Below are 18665 nucleotides of genomic sequence, written 5' to 3'. Positions count from 1 at the left end.
GCACCGCCTCCGCGCAGCGTTACGTCGGTCTCCGCGCAGAGTTACGTCTCCCTCCGCGCGCGATGGCGCCGGCGGCCGCGGGGCCGGCGCAGCTGGTGCGCTGCGGCCAGAAGGACGAGCTGTACCGGAGCGGGCTGCGGAGCGGGGCCGGCACCGCGCTGCACGGGCTCGCGGGTAACGCCTCCCGTGGGGGGGGTCTCCCCACCCCGAGCCCTGCCGAGGCGCTGGGCCGCCGGGCTCGGCGTTGTGGTGGGCGGGCGGGGCTGCAGGGACATCGTCGGTGCTCCGAAATCCGCCGATAGCAGCGGACCCGCCCCAGCTCCGTGCTACCGCACAGCTCTCGGCTCGGGTGCCGGAGGTGGGGCCGATCCGTCGCGGGGGCGAGGGGTGTTAATCTAGCGTGGGAGGGCCTGGGAGAAGTTCCCGGAGAGGGGCTTAGGTCAGCGCGGATTTCGTGTACAGTAACTGCCGTGGTCCCGACCCCTTAGGTGCCAAGAAGTGGCTGGAATGGAGGAAAGAGATCGAACTGCTTTCTGATGTAGCATACTTCGTCCTTACCACTTTGTCAGGTAACGTGCCTCGTAGCTTCATTTTTAGCATTTCTCCCAACAGCGTGAAAAATGAGCTGAGTGCCAGGCGGCTGCTGTTTGCTGGAAGGAGACTGCCTGACAGTCATTTTCTTTAATGCGGGGTTTTTGTTCATTTGTTGTTTTTCTATAAATGCCTTTTATTAAATATGAAACCACTAACTTGTCATAAGATTGTCACTAAATGCAGCAGTTTATCGACCCAGATTTAAAAGAACGTATCTTTTAAAAGCAAAAGTTCTTAAAAAAGGGATGCTATGACACTATGAAAAAGTATCCCCTCTTTGAGCCTCAAACGACTGCAGATACTGATGCTGCACATGCTGATGTAAACAGAATGCTTGCCTCATTCAACACAAAAAAATGCAACTATTTCTGAAACTCTGAAAGCTGAGGTGTTGTGACCTGAGCAGCCTGTCACCACTGCTCAACCATACAGAGAATGATATTGCAATTGTCATCTCACCCCATGTTTTTTGTTACACGCGTTATTTAGGTTATCAGACTCTGGGCGAAGAGTATGTCAACATTGTTCAAGTTGACTCAACCAAGAAAAGGGTACCTTCTTTTCTTCGACGGGCCATCTTCGTTTCTCTTCATGCTCTAGTACCCTATTGCTTAGAAAAGGGATTGCTGCATCTGGAACATGAGTTGCAGATAGAAGCTGATGAGTCCAGAACCTTGCAGAGGAACCCAGCACTTGGCTTATCCAGTAGGACCTTAATACAAAACTGGATACAGAAACAAGTTGGGGAGCTTACAGAACAGCAGAAGAAAACAGTCTTACAAATTGTGTATGTTCTTAAACAATGCATACCTTTGCTTCATCGACTACATCTGGCAGTATTCTATATAAGCGGCACTTTTTATCACCTCTCTAAAAGAATCACAGGAATCACGTATGTAAGTGGATGTGTTTCTTGTTTGAAGATGGTGTCCACTGCAGTATTTTGGCCTCTTTTGGGATGCGATGTGTGTAAAAGGGATATAGAATTTGGCTATAGCTGATTATAATATGGGCAGACTGGGTGAGAGGGAAATTTTTAATACTATCTATAGGCGTTACGAGTCCCTGCAGTCGACAGGTTATAGCTAGTAAATGCGAATGCACTGTCAGAGCTTAATACCTTATGTAACTATGAACACTGTCTAGTCCAGTCTGTCTTCTACAAATACACAAAAAGTGAGAATTGGCTTGGGAAATCCATCATATAATTTTGAACAAAAATCGGTACATGTTTAGATAGCATTTTTCTATATGAAGAGCTTAATTGCACATGGTCTTTTCAATAAGTATCTTTCCAAAAAACATCAGCCACTGGCCCAGAAACATGCATAGACAGAAGACTCCTCCACAATTCCCAACATCAACGTGGAAAAGAGGTGTCTGACTATTTGCTCAGAGCTACATAACAAAACCAAACTGATTAAAGCAGCAGTTTTGATGGACAGACAGACAACTCAAGACAACTGATCCTTGCACAAACAGCACTTAGGTGTAGCTTGACTGAATGAGATGCATCCAGGACACATTAGACCTCCTGAGAGACAGCAGGTTGATAAGTCCTAGAAATATGTCAATTTTTTGGACAGAAATGAGCATCCCAAATCAAGAGTTGGGGGGGGGGGGGGGGGGGGGGAGGCATAGTTTCATAAAACCACAGTAACAAAACATCTCTATTTCTGTGAACTATGTAGCTGCATTTTGGAGGACTGCAAGGAGAAGATCAGAGTATTCGATCAAGTTACAAGTTTCTTGGAATAATTTCCCTCTTCCATCTTCTTCTAACAATTGGTGTTCAGATGTACAGCTTCAAACAGAAGCAGAGAGCAAGGCAGGAATGGAAACTACACCACAACCTAGCTCATCAGAAGTATGATGGTTTTTGCTTACTAGGAAAGATGTGGAAGCAATGGTGGGAAATGTAATAGCTTTCATGAACAGGGAGAACACCGGAGTGACACTTTGACTTAAGTTAAAACCTGATGTAATTTAACGTTTGACACATTCCTCACTGTTTTAAGCATCTCTTAGATTTCATGCTTTGCTTTCATGGTTTTGAGATCTTCATAAAGAGGGTTAATACTTGAAGGTGGGGTTTACTTTAGGATTGTGTTGTCAAATATTTCTTACAAGCAGGCTAAATAAAATTAAGTAATATATAACTATGTTAACTAGAAACATGACCAAGGAAAAAACTACGGGACGCCACTCCCGCTGCACTTTGTGTTTGGAAGAACGGAGACACACCACAGCCACACCTTGTGGCCACCTGTTCTGCTGGGAATGCATCACGGAGTGGTGTAACACCAGAGTAAGTACAGAAGGACAAACAGAGGCTGGAAGGGGTAAACGTGATGAAATTTCTACTTGAAAATACCTGTCTGCCTGGGTGTTGAAATAATACCCTTTCTTGCACTAAGGCACCCAAAATCCCCACACAAGAGTTTACCAAGACATATATATATGTTATTAGAATAGAATGACCACATTACATAGATGAGGTAAATAAGGCGAGCAGTTTTCTGTCCCAACTATTGAAATGCAATCAGACTACTGTGGAAGTCAGATATGAAGATAATTCCTTTATCTACGGACCTAGGCGATAATACTGACTGCAAAGAAACAACAAAAGTGATAATGTTCTGAAGCCTTTGTCACCTGATTTCCAACAAAAAGGAATTAGTAAGTTACAACCAAACTGAGCTAGCTCTTATGCATGTTATTTTAAACTTGGATTTTGCTCTCGATTAATGAAATACAACAGAATTTTCATCCATTAAGGATTTTATAGACATCATGGAATAAGACGTTGTCCATTTATTTTCTCTAAAGAGCGAAAACTGCTTGCCAGAAAAAAGGCATCAAGTGTTACTTACAAATAAGATCTTTGCCACAAAGGCTATGTCTGTGCTGTAACCTAGATGTATTACTGCAGCTGTTTCAGAAATGAGTGACGTGATCTACTTGAATTTTCCTGCGCTGATACTAGTATGCCTGTGGTGGAACAGAATCAAGCAAATATAACTTCTCAGAGAATTTCCCCAAGATCCAAAATCGATCTTGACACTAAAATCAGTATAGCCAAAGTTAAAGGCCTGTATTTAAATGCACCAAGGTTATACCTATGCAAGCTGTTAAGTCCTACAATAGATACACCATTTGAAGACACAAACTAAATGCAGCTTGCGATGAGCTAGTGCCTTCCTAACACCACCCTGACACAAATCAGGAAACATCAAGAGTCACTTCAGATTTGCTTGTAAAGACCTAGCCCGTGTTCATCAGTCTTGCCTGAATGCTGTTGGAAGCTGTGGTAGAAACTTTGATCTAGCTACAGGGAAGGAGTGGTAATCTACTGAATTACTCAGATGTGTTTTCCAAGGTTGTGAAAAGAGATGCTTTTCTTATTGGGTAGTCAGTTTCATTTAATCCTTCTTTAAAAAAAAAAAAAAAATATATATATATATAGTTTGCCTAACACAAACCATACTACCCACCCCTCCAGTTAGCATTTTTCAGCTTATCAGCTGTTTGTTTCTTGAAAGAGAAATGTAATGGAGGCAGCAAATGTTATGAAGTTTCAGCTGGATGTGCAGGTTCACTACACAGCGATACAGAACTGAAAGCTAGTGAGGGCTCCCTTCAGAAAACTCACTCACTAGGCTGGGAATGAGTGTCACTGAAGCAGGTGCCTAAAGAGGGCCCCTTAAACTGAAACTATCCTGCTAGACTGTAATAGAAAGGGTTCCAGACCGTTTTCTTAACCAGAGAGCTAAGAGAAGAAATGACTTATTAGAGGAATAGTTCCCATACACAGATTTCCTATCACTTACAGTGTTCAGAATATGATATTTGATGAAAAGCATAAGGAAGATTGTTGAATATCCTTAATGCAACAATTTTAACTACCGAGTACTGCCTTCTTATGCTTCCAAAATTAAAAAGCAAAAAACTTAGTCCACTTTAAAATCAAGTACGGGGGAGAATATCACTCAAAGCTGATAATTAGCAAGCAGATGCAAAATGGATTTGTATCTATCTCCCAAAACTTTAGTTTGGGCTTTTATAGTTTCCAGTAGGAAGCTGAAGCATCATGAACTAAAGTTTTCACACACATTTTCAAGTTGGATTAGAATAATTTAGGAAAAGATCCTTTTGCACTGTGGCCTTATTCAAGCTTATTTGGTCCCTTATGTGGTTGGGCATCAATTAAAAAAAAGTCGTTCTTGTAATCTAGAATGAAGATTAGTCCTCACTTCCTGTAACACCTCTGACTGGAAAATTAAGGAAGAACTTCAAAGGAGTTAGCATTAGAAATTGTCCTGCTGACTCCCTGCTTGAAGTATCTTCAAATCATGTGGAGACAATAGAAATCTGAATGTAACAGAAGTACACTTAGAAGGCTACTGACAATTTCAGTTGTCAGTTTTCAATGTGAGTACTAGCTGACACTAGAGCTATATCTGTTAGAGGACATTTATTTTAGGCCATTTTTTGCACTGTTGTCCACTCTAAAGCTGTCCCAGATGCACATGTCTGTGGGGAGACAGTACTAAAAATGCATTATACAGTGATATTTCAGATCTGAGAACATCCATTCACTATAATTGCATCTTTACCTTATTCTTTGCCCTAAAGGCTTGGTGACTAATTTAGTACTCTGAGAGCAGTCCAACATCCATGGTACAGGATTTTTTTCTTTAAGATACAGAGACTTAAGCTTGTTTTTTCTTAACACTGACAACAACTGTTACCATTTTAGTAACTTTTAGTCTTTTGGAATGTGCTGACCTAATAAATCCTTAGACTCTCCTACTGGATTCACCAAGTAAAGATACAAAAATTTAAGAGTTCTGATTTAAGAGAACTAAAGAGTATCTTATAACACACAGTCAGTATCTTTAAATACTACTTCTAGTTCTAGTGTACATGAATAAATGTTTCCTCATACCAGCTCTAACTATAGTTTTTTCTGATTCCACCTGTTAGCAAAATTAACTGAAGTAGTAATATTGCTACCTAGATTAAAAGAAAACCCAAACAAACACCAAAAGAACTGTTAAGAATCCATCCAGTTTGTTTTGGCTTACCGCTTCAGGAAATGCTTGTTAAATAGCAGGTAAAAGCATGGCCCTTGTTGGGAAACTGCTTATGATAAACTTGGGACAAAGCAACTGAGGAAAAACTGCCTGCAATCCTAAAACAAATGAACTCTGCACTGAAACCAGGCTGTAATACACTTGAGTAAAAACATGCATAATGCCATACTAGAGATTTTGGGTAAAGATGGCAATAAAGAGACTAGCAGTCTGCTAGTTCTAATTCAGCTGCAAGTAAAAATAAAGGAAATTATTTTTAGTATGAAGAAGGAAAACAAACCACGTTACCTCTGAAATTAGTATATGGCAGCACTACTTATTCAAATATTCTATTACTCTTGAATATTGCTAAAACATCAGTGACCATTTGAGTGATTTTGCTAGACAGGCTTTCTTCCCTGAAGGTGAAAATTTGAGATGTCACTTTTACCTAAGATGAAGAAGTTACTTCTAGGTGAAGGTGTTGTATGCTGTGTACAATGACCATGGCTTAAGGTCATATTGTAAGCACCCATGCCACCTCAGGTTGGTCTTTAAATTAGGCTAGCTTAGAATGTGCTACATGGTTCAGCTTGCATCACAAACGGGACTGAAAAAAATGTTTAATTACAGATGCTGATTATTTTCTAGAAGTAGCTAAAGTTATATTTGGATTTTTTTTTAAACTTTCAAACACAGCGATTCAGTACATCTATCTAATTTCTTTTCTTTTTGTAGACAGAATGTCCACTGTGCAGAGAGAAGTTTCATCCTCAGAAACTAATCTACCTACGTCACTATCAACTGTAAAGGAAAAATCTATTCTGTTTCATGACAAGGGCCTCAGCTCTTATACCCTGTATAAAGTTGTCATACAGCTTGAGTTCATCCAAGAAGAAGACACTATTATAAAACTGGTAACTGCCTCTGCAAGATGGCACTTCATTCCTGTTTTACAGAATAAATCTATTTCTGCCTCTGTCTTTCTGTTTCTTCTAACATGGTTCTTGACCATATTAAAAATATGTCTAAAAAGTGCTTAACACAAATGTAATAGTTTTCTTCAGTTTGGACAATGAAAAATTTAAATCAAATTCTCATTCTCTAAATGTAAGTGTGGATAACAAGTCTTCCAACCTTTCACAGCATGCTTAAGGTATTAGTAAAATTCTACAATTTTAAGACTCCCTTTCTCCTGTAACGTAATAATAAGTCCATACTGTAGACTTCAGGGGAAAAGGACAAAAGCTGTACACAAATCTTTAGTTTAACTGCAGTTCAAGTTCTGATGATAAAATGTATGTCATGTACCACTCTGTTTTCATAACGCGGTTAACAATAAAGCAGGTTTCCTTGATTTGATGAACTGTGAATTTCCCTTGGATCAACAGAAGCAACAAATGCAAATCCACAGTAATGCAGACTACTCTGCACACTGATCAATTAACATTCAGCTTCCAAACTCAAAGCTGTTCTATCACTATTAGATATCAAGACTTTTCTTCAAGTATTCTAGATGTTTAGACTACAACAATGTAACAAGTGTTGTTTCAAAAAAGCCCTAATATGTATACTAATAGAAGCTAAACTCCACTATAAAACGTTAGTTTTATAACACAGTTTAATGTTTGTCTGTTTGGTGTTTTCTACAGTCTGACACAGACAGAAAAGAAGCTGACCAGCCACAAGACCCTCTCCCCCCTTTATGGCAATAGGGGCTATTTCAGCTAAGCCAATATTTTAGAGTATAAAGGAGGAGGGATTCAGCAGCATCACCTCATCAAGGTTTATTCCCATAAGTTATTATTAGTTCAGTTATACAAGTATTTGGAGCAGCAGGGAAAAAGAAGATTGTTAGTTGTTAACACATCTTGTCATTCTTGCATGATAGAAAATGTACAAGATTAATTTATTTGTATTCTTTAAATACAGATGGGGAGAAAAAGCCAGATGATCCCCTCTGTGGATCATGAGTTACAGTTTCGATAAATCTTTCACAAATGGCACTGAATACGGACTTGGGGTGGCAGGGGGAGGCGTGCTACAGTAAGAGCACTTCTTTTAAGATGGTTATTTGTACTGCAGAGATCCTGGTTAGCTAGTTAATAATTAAATCTCCAAGTGTTATCATAAAAATTCCAATAAAGTTAGTCTGACTTTTCATCATTATCTATAAATGGAATAAAAACCAGTTGCTGGCAACGAAGCAAACACCTCATCATTACTGTACAAAAGTGATTTTCCATCCCTTTCTTACACCAGAAAACCTGCAGACATCCCTCACCTATTTAAAACTGTCAAGGCAACAGTGGAAGAAAAATGGTCCGTATCACAAATCAAAACATGACTACCTAAGGAAATCACTGCCTGATCTCCTTACTAAGAAGACAGCAAGGAAAAACATTTAGTTGCACATAAAAACAAAGAGGAAGCAGTCGATGACTGGGAAGTATCTGTGAAGTTGTCAAGCCAAGTTTTTCATGCATTCTGTAAGGGTAATTTATTTTTAGCACTTGTAATTGATAAAAATAGAGCATAGTTTAACAAAATGCCATCAAATTTGTCTGGCCATTGCATGCTGAGAGTCAGCTAGGGAACTATGCCATTGTCCCAACATCTTCTACAATCCATATTTGAAAACTGTTAATCCCACTGAATGTAGAGCATCTATGCCTACCTAAGAATGAGAAGGCATTAATCTCCAGCTGCTACTGAAGTTTGAAATTAAGTGGAGGTAAAAATGTCTAATTTGCAATGGCTGTCATTAACACACTGTTGTTTAGTAGGCGTCATCCCAGTTGCTAATTTTAACATTAATAAACATAATAAACATATTTTTCTCCCTGATTTGCCCATATTATTCAGAAACTCCAGCAAACCTGAAGACAGCTTCTCCAAGTCAGGGCTTTCAGATTTTTAGGCCACGAACCGCAAGCATCCATGACTGGTACTTTTATAAGGCCCTTTCTGAATACTGTGTTTCCATAATTTTAAATTTTGACATTACTAGTTTCCACACTGCTAACAAAACAAACACACAAAAACAACAGGTCAATGTGAACTAGAACTACCTGCCATTTTCCCAGGATTACTGAAGGCTGAATTCCAGAGCTCCTTAATGACTTCATTTGGCAAAATCAGATGAAAGGGTTCCTACATACATTTTCCAATTAGGTGTCTGTTGAAGTTGCCACTATTCTCCATTCAGAATCTTCAAAGAGCTAATCTTTTCCTACTTTCTGCAAGGGAATGCTCCCTGAAGAGTTGAAAAAGGCATTGCATGAAGATAAATTGAGGGTAACCATTACTGAAAAGGAGCCATAAATAGTTAGATCAATATATGTATATAAAGATAGAGAACAAGTAAAGGGGGACACTGTCTTTTAATAAATTTTGGAATTAAAAAGTCACTTAATAAAACTGCAGTTTTATCACATGAAAAAGTTTACATGCAGGTCATTTATCGTTTTTTTTTTTCCTCATAGAAAATGAAAAGCTGTGTTAAAACCCACACCGTTTGTCTGCTATGGCCAGTTTGGGTATATTCTGAAGGGGCTGCACGAAATCAGCTTAAATTAATCAAGAAACCCTTAAGTATGAAAGAAACTCCAACTAATGACAATTAAAATATATATATTTATAATTCCAGATCCTCAAAGGAAATTGTGATAGAGTTTGAACAAAGTTTTGAGTCATCATGAAAGAGCCCAATTTTAGCATCTGCTGGGAGATGTAATGGTGAAACTGGCATTAAAACCCAACACAAATGAGTTACTTTAGAAGCTATATGAGTATTTTTTCCCTACTGCAAAACCCATAATTCAGTAGATTTCTTATTCCTATCTATATTTGTTTGGTTATAACTCAGTAATACCATGCATTTAAGAAACTGGCTTAAGTTCTGCATCTATTTAGGTCTACTGTATTTTTCTATGAAAATAGCACACGGCCATGAAGCAGAAAACAGCATCATGTGTGCCATCTTACATTTTTCCTCCACATATGTGCACAGCACTTCAGGGTGATATCGAGCAGGAGAACTATGTAAAAACATCCAACTCTAAGCCATTAATCTCTCCAGTGCAATGGATCTTGAAAGAAATACATTATCCCAAATCCATGGGATTATCCGAAGTTTCTCCAACTTCTTACAAAAGGTAATAAACTCAATGCAATTTGGTTAGAATGCCAGTTTCTTCAAGAAACTGATCTTTCAGATAAAAATAGCAAGTTCCTCTTACAATGGAAATTCAACTGCTTTGTCACCACTCTGTTAATCGTTTTTTATGAAGAGAAAAGGCATTGTTACAATGGCTCAAAACTGTTCCTTTAGTTAGAAGTAGAGTTGGTCAACAGCTTGATTGCATCTTCTAGCTAGCAAAGGTCTTTCCCACATCTTCTTTCCCTTTGTATTTCCTCTTGCCATGTGTGAAGGGTATATATCTGTACTTTATCATGTGCTGTAAAGAGAAAAGATCAGTTTTTGAGGCAAGAAACTTACCTAATATTTACAAAAATGTTTTATAATACACATTGTAAATTACAAAGCCCTCTAGAAAGACAGTTCTTCAGTATTGTAAAGGTAATGAAATAGCTAATCAGACGCCAGTTTACATCAAAATAGGGGTATGAGCCCAATCTTATAAATCTCAAATTTCTTTACTACCCTTCTTTACTCTCAAAATTCTTTACTACCCTTTCATCTTTAATTTACAACTTTGAATAACAGTACCTAGCCAAGATTCTGAATGTCTGGGAATAAAATTGGTTCTCCTTTTAAAATGCCAACAAACGACAAGTAATTTGTTAAAAATGGTCTGAATAACTTGCCTGTGTTCTTCTCCCCATCTACTTTCTTGCATCAGCTAGTCAGAACTTTCCTTTTCACCCATCAGAGATCCTACAAGACCTCTTCATTAAAAATAGCTATAGTTAACTGAAGAAAGGAAGTGGATGAGAAATTCTAAGACTCATCCATATAAAAAACAGATAATGAATTCTAAGATCGAAACCTTTTCAAAGCAAGCATAAAATGTTGTCACGTAGTGTATGAAGACTTCTTTTACCAAGTATTTTTGTTTCCCATTGTCAATATTTGCTCAAAGTTGCAAATATGCAACACTTGAACTAATGTTCACTTGAACTAATGTTCAAGTGTTAGTTGTTCAAGTTCCTCTAGTAAAGGAGTGTGTGCAATACATTTAATACCTCTGAAGTGCTCAACTGGATGGACAGTTTGGATCAATACTGTAAATTCTGACATCACAAATGCTACTATCTATTCTTGGCAAGTTACCTTGATTTGCCTCTTCATAGTGATACAAAATAGCATAATGAAGTACATCACAAGGATTGGCCAAAAAACAGGAACGTTGAAAGCCTCGAAGAATGTACATGCCATAGCAACCAGGATTCCTTTAGTGGCAGAGTGCCTTAAAAATAATATTAACAATTAATCCTTGAACACCAGCTACCACTAATTTCATGTAGATATTTCTATTTTTCAGAAACAAAGCATGGGCAGACGGATCCACTCACCAGAATTTAAACTCTGGGAGCCTTCTAATGAAAGGCCGAAATTCTTCATTTTGCCTTGTAGGTAAGGAAGGACCATCATCTGAAAAAAACAGAAAAAAAAACAAAAACCACAAACCCCCTCACACTAATTCTCCACACTATTTGGACTCCAGATTTTTTTTGTTTTTTAACTTTAAAAAAAAAAAAAAAGAGCTTTCACTGTTACACATAGATTCCAGTTACAATGGCTGTTTTAATGTAATTTAACCTTGATTTCCCAAAAGAAAATAGATAACAGAAATGAGTGCCAGGTCACTTGAGTTATTCTGGGGAAAACTTAAGTCACATAAACCTTCCTTCAAAACATAGAAAACTAACAGAATATGGAATATGTTCAAGTCCTGAAAAAAAGAGACACAGATTTTATAGTAACTCCTGATGTCAAGTTGTATAGATTTTTTGCAAGTCTAAAAATGCAATGTCATGCTAAAATTGCACATCTTTACACTACTGTATCAGACAAAAAGAGCTGGAAGTTTGACTAAGTTCAAAATTATCGCAAAATGAACTATTCATCATACCTGAATCTTCCATTAAAGAGGGGTCTACCTTTGGCGACAAGAAAGCTATGAAGAGATTTAGATGGTAGATTCCCAAGGCATATGTCACAATGTACCAACCCTGAAGCAGGGAGGAAAAAAGAGGTAAGATTAAAGTCTTCCTGAAAACCATTTTCAGATACTGATTTTTCAACAAGATCGAACAACCTGATTTTTTGGCTTCCTTGAGAAGTGCTTTTCTACATCCTCACGTTAACACCAAAAGTTTTCTGGACTCGTTAAAAAAAACGACATTAAAAATTCTCACCGTATAAAATAAGCATTCTGACTATCAAAAGATTAAATCACCTTTATGAATCTATTTTTTTATTTGTGTACTGACAGATAACATATGTAACAGTTTTCATTTAAAGCTACCTAAATACTGGCTAAATTTACTGCACTACAAATAAGCAAGATAAAAAAAAAAATCTATTAGCCTTTTTAAGCTACATGTTTTCCAAGGTACCCTACTGTAAACCTAATATATTAATCAAAACAAGCCTTAGAACATGACACTAGTGCAAATCCCTCATGTACTGACAGAATTAATATGAAAGCTTTTCTCAGGCATCCGGTCTCTATGTTCAAGATGAAGACATCATAAAAGCAGCATAAAAGAAGTAAACAGCATAAAACCATCACTTTTAAAAATAATTTTTGCAGGCTTCAGTCTCTTAAATCTTCCTATTACTACCACTTGCACAGCTTTCACATTCAATCTATAATCTTCAGGGTTTGGGAATAACAATTCTCAAGTTCTTAACCAAATTGCAGATTGGCATGAAACAGAGGCATCTGATTAGTGGAAAAACAGTCTGCCACTGGCCTGCAGTGATAAAACTGCTGAAAAAGCAATTCTTTATGGTTTGCATGACAGAAGGTAACCACTGCCTCCTGAACGTGTTGTTACACAGCATTAAAAATAAAAACTTAATTGCAACAAAATTTTCAGAGGTTTATTATGTAATTTCATCAGAACTAATGGAGTATTTCCACTTTCTGTTGCCATCAGATGAATATCCTCAAGCATTCCACATTCTCCATTCTGAAGCAGTAAGTTTAACACCAATGAGATGTGTTATTTGTTCAGACTAATTTACCTTCTACTGTGTGCTAAATGATACCATATGTAATTCCAAAGTAATACCATACTTCAAAAACTCTCTTAACACAAAAAAATAGAACAGAAATGATACCTAAAACTACTTTAGCAGTAAATGCAGTTTTCTTACCTGCAGTAAATAAACTCTAATCATGTAGATAAAACTCAGACCCAAAGTTACAATCCATCGCACTGCAGTATATGGAGTAGATTTGTCTAACCAGGATTGGTAGATCTAGGAAGAAATATAAAGTGTACATCTGTAACATACATGATGGACAATGAATAATGTTTATTACAGGGCAGCATTAGAAATAGTAAGCATTTGTGAAGAGTATTTTGGGAAGGAGAGTAATGTGAAACATTGTATTCTTTATTACAAATAAACTTAATTAAACATAAACATACTTACAAGCATTTGAAAAGTTCTATATTTTTACAAAGGCAAAAAAAAAAATTTCCTAATGCTTGGGGCATCGTGTAAAGGAATTTAAATTTTCAATATTTTACACAAGTTTACCCTCCTTAAGATGAATCTGACATGAAATCTGAAGTCACTCCTCATTTTTGACAATAACAACATATATTTTCACAGTGCAATGTCACATATATGCACATTAAGTATCCCATTAAGCTATGTATTATAATATTTGTTATCTATTTTTGAAAGACTTCAAAATAAATGTTTTGTACAGATTTTAGTATTTCAACAACTCATCCGAGAAGTAACAAGTTTAAGAAGCTGCACTGAGACCTGCTTCTAATGGACTCAGAAAAACCCTACAGAAAACCAACCTGTCCAAGTCTTGAGAAAAATCTATAGACCACAGAAGGCTTTCCATGAACAGACTCACCAATACTGTCCCCTTCTGACATGGTTGCTGTGGAAACAAAACATGATACATTGGTAACATTTAAAACAAAAATCTAACCTCAGTGAAGCTTTACAGTACATTATCTGAACCAGCATTTACATATGATACTCTTTTGGATTGCCCTGTTTGAAATGAATTATTTGTAATGAAGTATTCTTAAAGAGAGGACATATTTCAGAAGAAATTAATTTCCAAAAGAAATTGCCAAGAAAGCAAAGAACAGGGTATTTTACAAAGGCAAGACATGATCCAATCCATTTTAGGGAGGGGAAAAACAAATCCATACAGAAATGCAGGAATGAGCCTTGTTAGACATCTTCACCTTGAGAAGGCAGGAGCTGACTTATAACATCTAAGCATTGAGATATGAACTGCAGCACCACCTTCCTGTCACCTCAGTTTCTAAAGGCAAAGAACAAAACCAAAATAAATATTTTTTTTTTAAAGCTGCTTAGGATTTTTAAATACTGAGTAACTAGATAGCGAAGAAGTTTAAGTTCAGGACTCCATACATGCGTGGTTACAGACAAAAAGTCTCTACCAGAAGCACCTAAACCAAAACACTGCCCACTGCTAGAATTACTCAATGACTTTATCTGTCTCTTGAACAGGAAGAGCTTAGCAGTCACAGAAAAATTGTATGCATGAGCAAAATTGTATAGTAAAGGGGCCAGGATCCTGAACTCAGGTAGAAAATTAACCATGGCAATTATTTTTTAGTACATGCGTCTGCTACTAATTTAAGATCTTTATTTTTCTTTTCAGTTAAGCTCAGCAAAGTTTTACAGTTCACTTCAAGATATAAAACAAACAAAATAAAATGGATTCTAAACAGAAGCATTTTTGCCACATCACCAACAGCAATCCCTGTCATTACTTCCTGGAGTCCTCATCTGTGGGTGGGACTACATAACTCTGGGATAGTGGGAGTACTTTCAGCCCTATGTTAATATCTCAAGAGCCTCAGCTGATAAGGATATGTGAAACATAAATCAGAAAAATGTAAATTATCTTAGACGCTGCAATACAGTGACTGCTGCAAAAAATAATTTGAGACCAAGGACAATCTGGGGAGGCACAGACCCTTAAAGTTGTATATTTTTTCTGTAAACATCTGAAAACTACATCCTGTGGAACAATTAGTAAGTAGAAAAAAGGATCCTGTTACACTTCAAAAAATAAAGGGATTCATTATGAGGCTTCAGGAGTTGCAGTCCACTTTAATTCAAGCTATAGCTAAAAAGGAAAAAAAAAATCAAATAGAAACTCATACAATATAGATATAGACTTTTTCATTACAGGCAAAGGGAAGTAATTATTATTCTCCCCGTTCACTGCACTGCAGAAGAAAGAAGTTACTCAGCATTATTAGCTGAGCATAATTTTGTGCTTTATTTTGGTTTTTTTTTTAAATGTCCTGAAGTATAAGGCCATAACAAAAAGATATTCAATCTATTGATCAAATAGCAATTCTCTAGAGATCACGAACATAAAAACTCTCATATTCTCAAAAATAATTTTACAGATACATCCATAGCAAGTATGGGCTATAAGTAGACCTAACAGTACAATCTTGTAAATGTTAACCTATGCAGATCAAGTGAAGAATCACATATGTAAGGCTACTGATGGCTTTATGATGGAGTAGGCATTTTGCTTGGTGTGAAAAATTACATTATATGTGATTATATATGATTGTTTATCATACATATAGTTCTTCCATAGCAGACCAAGAAATACAACCGGCTAGCACCGCCTGTTTTACTGAAAAGAAACCTCTCACTGGCTCAGTTTAAGTAGCGTGGACTGAAGTACATCACATGACAGTTTAGAATTTGAGTTAATTTTTCTTATCACTTTAAAACATTTACTTAAAGAACATATGTAATTAGACTATTACCAAGAAAAGCAGTCTTTGGCATTGCTTTGAAGGTAGTTTACAGTTAAGAACACAAGTCAGATTTCATTGGTTTAAGGGAATAATTAAATCAAAACAGTAGCAATCGAAACATAAGACTTTACTGTTCAGCACAATGAGTTATGATAATCCTTCAGCCATTTCAGCAAAGCCAATTATCAGAAAGATATGCAAAGATTAATATAACAAACAATTGAATAGTTTGCTACTAGCAGAATACAGACTGCTACTAAAACTAAACTGTATTAAAACGTTTTTCTCTGCTGAAAAATACCAAGTAGGTGAATGCATGACCTTCAACAATTATGCTTTTTACCACAATTGTTATGATAATACCATTACAAATACCACTATATCACTGAGTTCTTAAGAAGGACAGGACCTGAGGCAGTAAAGACATTTAATTTATGCCTCACATCATCACATACAGAGAGGTACAGAAGTTTCAGACAACTCTGACCATGATATAGATTTTTCTTAAATTTAAAATATAAATGAAGCACATAACTAGCAAAAACAGATTACTGCTCATACAAATTGCCTTATCTCACAGAGGAAACGTCTTTGAAGAGCAACACGCTGAAGTGATTTATTAACAGGGTGAATAGACAGCCACAGGAGAGCAACCCACTGGTCGTGCAAAGTGGGTTTTTTAATCCTAAAAAAGACACTGTTTAATTTTATGCATTACACCAGCAGTCTGCTCTGCCAGAACCTCACTACCGTCTGGACAGCAGGAGCTGCCTGGCACCGGCGCTCCTCGCGTTTACCCGGAAACGCGGACTTCACGTACCCTGAGCGCTAGTTAAGACCGAGCGCTGCGGGACAACAGCAGCACAAGACACCCTGGAACAAATCGAGGCGCGCGAAGGCTGGCACTGTTTTGGCACAGAGGCCCTCGAGGCAGGAGCGGGGCCCGCTGAGGGGAAGGAGGGGCGGGAACAGCGCTAGGACAGGCACCGGCTTGGCGAGAGGGAAAACGAGCCCTCCGGCAGGCCGCGGGAGGCCGGCCCAGCGCGCCCGCCAGCAGCCCCGCGGTCCCCGCAGCCGAGAAGCAGCGACCGGCAGCGCGGCCCGCCGAGGCGCCTAGGCCGCGGATGCGGCAGCGGTCGCCGAGCCCGAAGAAGCCCCCGCGCTGCCGGAGGGCCCCCTCGCTCAAGGCACCCTCCCGCCCGCGGACTGTCACCGCCTCCGCCCGCCGAGCTGCCTCCACGCCCACCAGCCCGGAGGCGCCAGCTCTGCTCTGCTCTGCTCTGCTCTGCTCTCCCCTCCCGCCCGCCCTCGGCTGCGGCCGGGCCCCCGGGCGCCGACGCGGGGCACCAGCTACTCACAGACGCCCAAGCCGGGTTCTTCCTTCCGTCCCCCCTCCCCCCACTTCCACAAAACCCAATATGGCGCCACTGGCGGGGAGAGAGCTACTTCCGCTTCCGGGGCAGGAGAGGGCGGGAAGAAGACTCGGCACTGCCCCACCATTGGCCCCGCGCGGGGAAGTGTGCGTTGCCGCGGCGCCGAGCAGTGAGGAGGGAGGTGGGTGGCGGCGCGCGGGAGCACGGGCAGGGGGAGCAGGGCTGGCGGGAGAGGCTGCTACTGCTGTGGTCCCGCCTGCGGGCAGCCGCTGCGCTACCGGCAGAAGAAGCGCGCCCTCAGGCCCGCGCCGACGGCGGCACGCAGCCAGCAGGGACCGGGCAGTGCCCTCCCCTCCCCGCCCCGCACCGGTGCGCGTTCCGCGCCCTTTAGCGGCCGCGCAGGCGCAGGCCCGCTCTGCTGCCCTCAGGGGGCGGCTCACCCCGCCCCTCGCTCCCGCGCAGCCAATGAGCGCGAGGAGGCTGTTGCCGCGGGCCTGCGCGGGGCAGGTGGCGGCGGTGGGCCGTGAGGGCGAGAGCGCGGTGAGCCGAGGTCCAGGCCCCTGCCATCTTCCCGCCTCGCCTCGCCGTGCCTGTGGCAGCGAGCCTTCCTCGAGGCAGACCCCGCCGCGCGGGCCTCCCGCGCGGTGCCGCCTCAGCGTGGCCGCCTCAGCGTGGCCCCTCGCCTGGAGGGGCGAGGAGGAGTCTGCTCCCACGGCGAAGTCCGGTCTCTCGTTAAGACGAAGAGACGCTAAGCCCGCGCTCCTGTGTTTAAGCTAATGTAAATACAAACGCTTTTCCTCTTGTGGGTTTGCTTTATGTTCTACGCTAGCGTTCCTGTTTTGTGCAAAGGTAGTGTAGTCGCTAATGCTTTGGCTTCTGGCTGTTTTTGTGTAGTCTGTAACGCTCATAACGACCTTTAGATATTTAAGAGCCCGAGTTCCCATTACAATGTAAAGTGAGTATAAATAGTAAACAAAGTAATATATTTATCTTCACATAAACGTTGTTCATACTGAACTTTTAAAATAGGTATCCCTGAGTAAAATTAGCGCCTTTACTTTTGTATTACTAGCTATTCAATATTCAACCTAGTCTTTTGGTATTGTTTAAATAATTTCAGTTGTCCTCTTTTTCAACATGATGGGCAGGGGTGTGTGTGGAGGCCTCAGGTGGGTCTTGTCAGAGCAATTGGGGCCCATTGGGTGTAGTCAGGGCCCTGACCTGAGGAGCATAAATGAATTGAGCTTGCAACAATCCCTTAGTTTCCCCTTTTTTAAAAAAAAATAGTGTCATTTGCAGTCTTTAAACCTTTTGCATGCTATAAGACAGAAGAAGATGGCAAACAGATCCCACCTTTTTACACAGCACAGTAAGTGATTGTGACCTGTAAAACTAGCATAGCTGTAGAGCTTACAGACTGCTGTGAAAGTCAGATCCTTGCCTTCAAGAGGTTCAAAAAACTGTGATTCCATTCTGTTCTGTTAGAGTCAACAGGGAAAAATTTGATTTAATGGATTTAGGATTTCTGCCTTGTATATACTTTGTAGATCCCTTCAACTGGGGTCAATGTTTAGATGCTAAGATAGTAAGTCTTAAGAAAGCCTAAAGCATGTGAAGGTGCTAACAATACATAGAT

At 39.8% G+C, this 18665-nt stretch overlaps 2 protein-coding genes across 8 annotated transcripts; one reads left to right on the top strand and one right to left on the bottom strand.

The window, feature by feature from the left end:
• The first annotated feature begins 11 nt into the window (after positions 1–11).
• On the top strand, positions 12–8716 carry PEX10 (peroxisomal biogenesis factor 10). Its single transcript, XM_075520830.1, has 6 exons — positions 12–174; positions 489–569; positions 1084–1490; positions 2286–2461; positions 2767–2902; positions 6408–8716. The coding sequence occupies exons 1-6, from the start codon at positions 63–65 to the stop codon at positions 6477–6479; spliced, it is 984 nt and encodes a 327-aa protein (XP_075376945.1). The 5' UTR covers positions 12–62; the 3' UTR covers positions 6480–8716.
• Positions 7442–17091, bottom strand: RER1 (retention in endoplasmic reticulum sorting receptor 1). 7 transcript variants are annotated; one of them, XM_075520835.1, is made up of 9 exons: positions 17015–17033; positions 16477–16529; positions 14088–14167; positions 13686–13771; positions 13021–13125; positions 11768–11867; positions 11208–11286; positions 10966–11101; positions 7442–10129 (listed from the first exon to the last, which is right to left on the bottom strand). In XM_075520835.1, the coding sequence occupies exons 4-9, from the start codon at positions 13764–13766 to the stop codon at positions 10040–10042; spliced, it is 591 nt and encodes a 196-aa protein (XP_075376950.1). In that variant the 5' UTR covers positions 13767–13771; positions 14088–14167; positions 16477–16529; positions 17015–17033; the 3' UTR covers positions 7442–10039. The 7 variants fall into 7 exon arrangements, with proteins under 7 accessions (XP_075376950.1, XP_075376949.1, XP_075376952.1 ...); XM_075520834.1 differs by lacking the exon at positions 16477–16529 and having other exon boundaries at positions 17015–17091; XM_075520837.1 differs by lacking the exon at positions 14088–14167 and having other exon boundaries at positions 17015–17042.
• Positions 17092–18665: the final 1574 nt, after the last annotated feature.

The sequence above is a fragment of the Mycteria americana genome, chromosome 18 (assembly GCF_035582795.1).
Source record: "Mycteria americana isolate JAX WOST 10 ecotype Jacksonville Zoo and Gardens chromosome 18, USCA_MyAme_1.0, whole genome shotgun sequence".
Taxonomy (NCBI): domain Eukaryota; kingdom Metazoa; phylum Chordata; class Aves; order Ciconiiformes; family Ciconiidae; genus Mycteria; species Mycteria americana.
The sequence above is the reverse complement of the archived record's forward strand: the minus strand, read 5'-3'. Positions and strand labels throughout refer to the sequence as shown.

Excerpts from the sequence above, each read along its gene's own strand:
- PEX10 (XM_075520830.1), top strand. The coding sequence starts at position 63 with ATGGCGCCGGCGGCCGCGGGGCCGGCGCAGCTGGTGCGCTGCGGCCAG. Across the intron at positions 1,491-2,285 it reads GAATCACAGGAATCACGTAT|CTGCATTTTGGAGGACTGCA; the intron begins GTAAGTGGATGT and ends TGAACTATGTAG. Across the intron at positions 2,903-6,407 it reads CGGAGTGGTGTAACACCAGA|ACAGAATGTCCACTGTGCAG; the intron begins GTAAGTACAGAA and ends TTCTTTTTGTAG.
- RER1 (XM_075520834.1), bottom strand. The coding sequence starts at position 13,766 with ATGTCAGAAGGGGACAGTATTGGTGAGTCTGTTCATGGAAAGCCTTCT. Across the intron at positions 11,287-11,767 it reads CTCTTTAATGGAAGATTCAG|ATGATGGTCCTTCCTTACCT; the intron begins GTATGATGAATA and ends TGTTTTTTTCAG. Across the intron at positions 10,130-10,965 it reads CTATGAAGAGGCAAATCAAG|CACATGATAAAGTACAGATA; the intron begins GTAACTTGCCAA and ends TTCTCTTTACAG.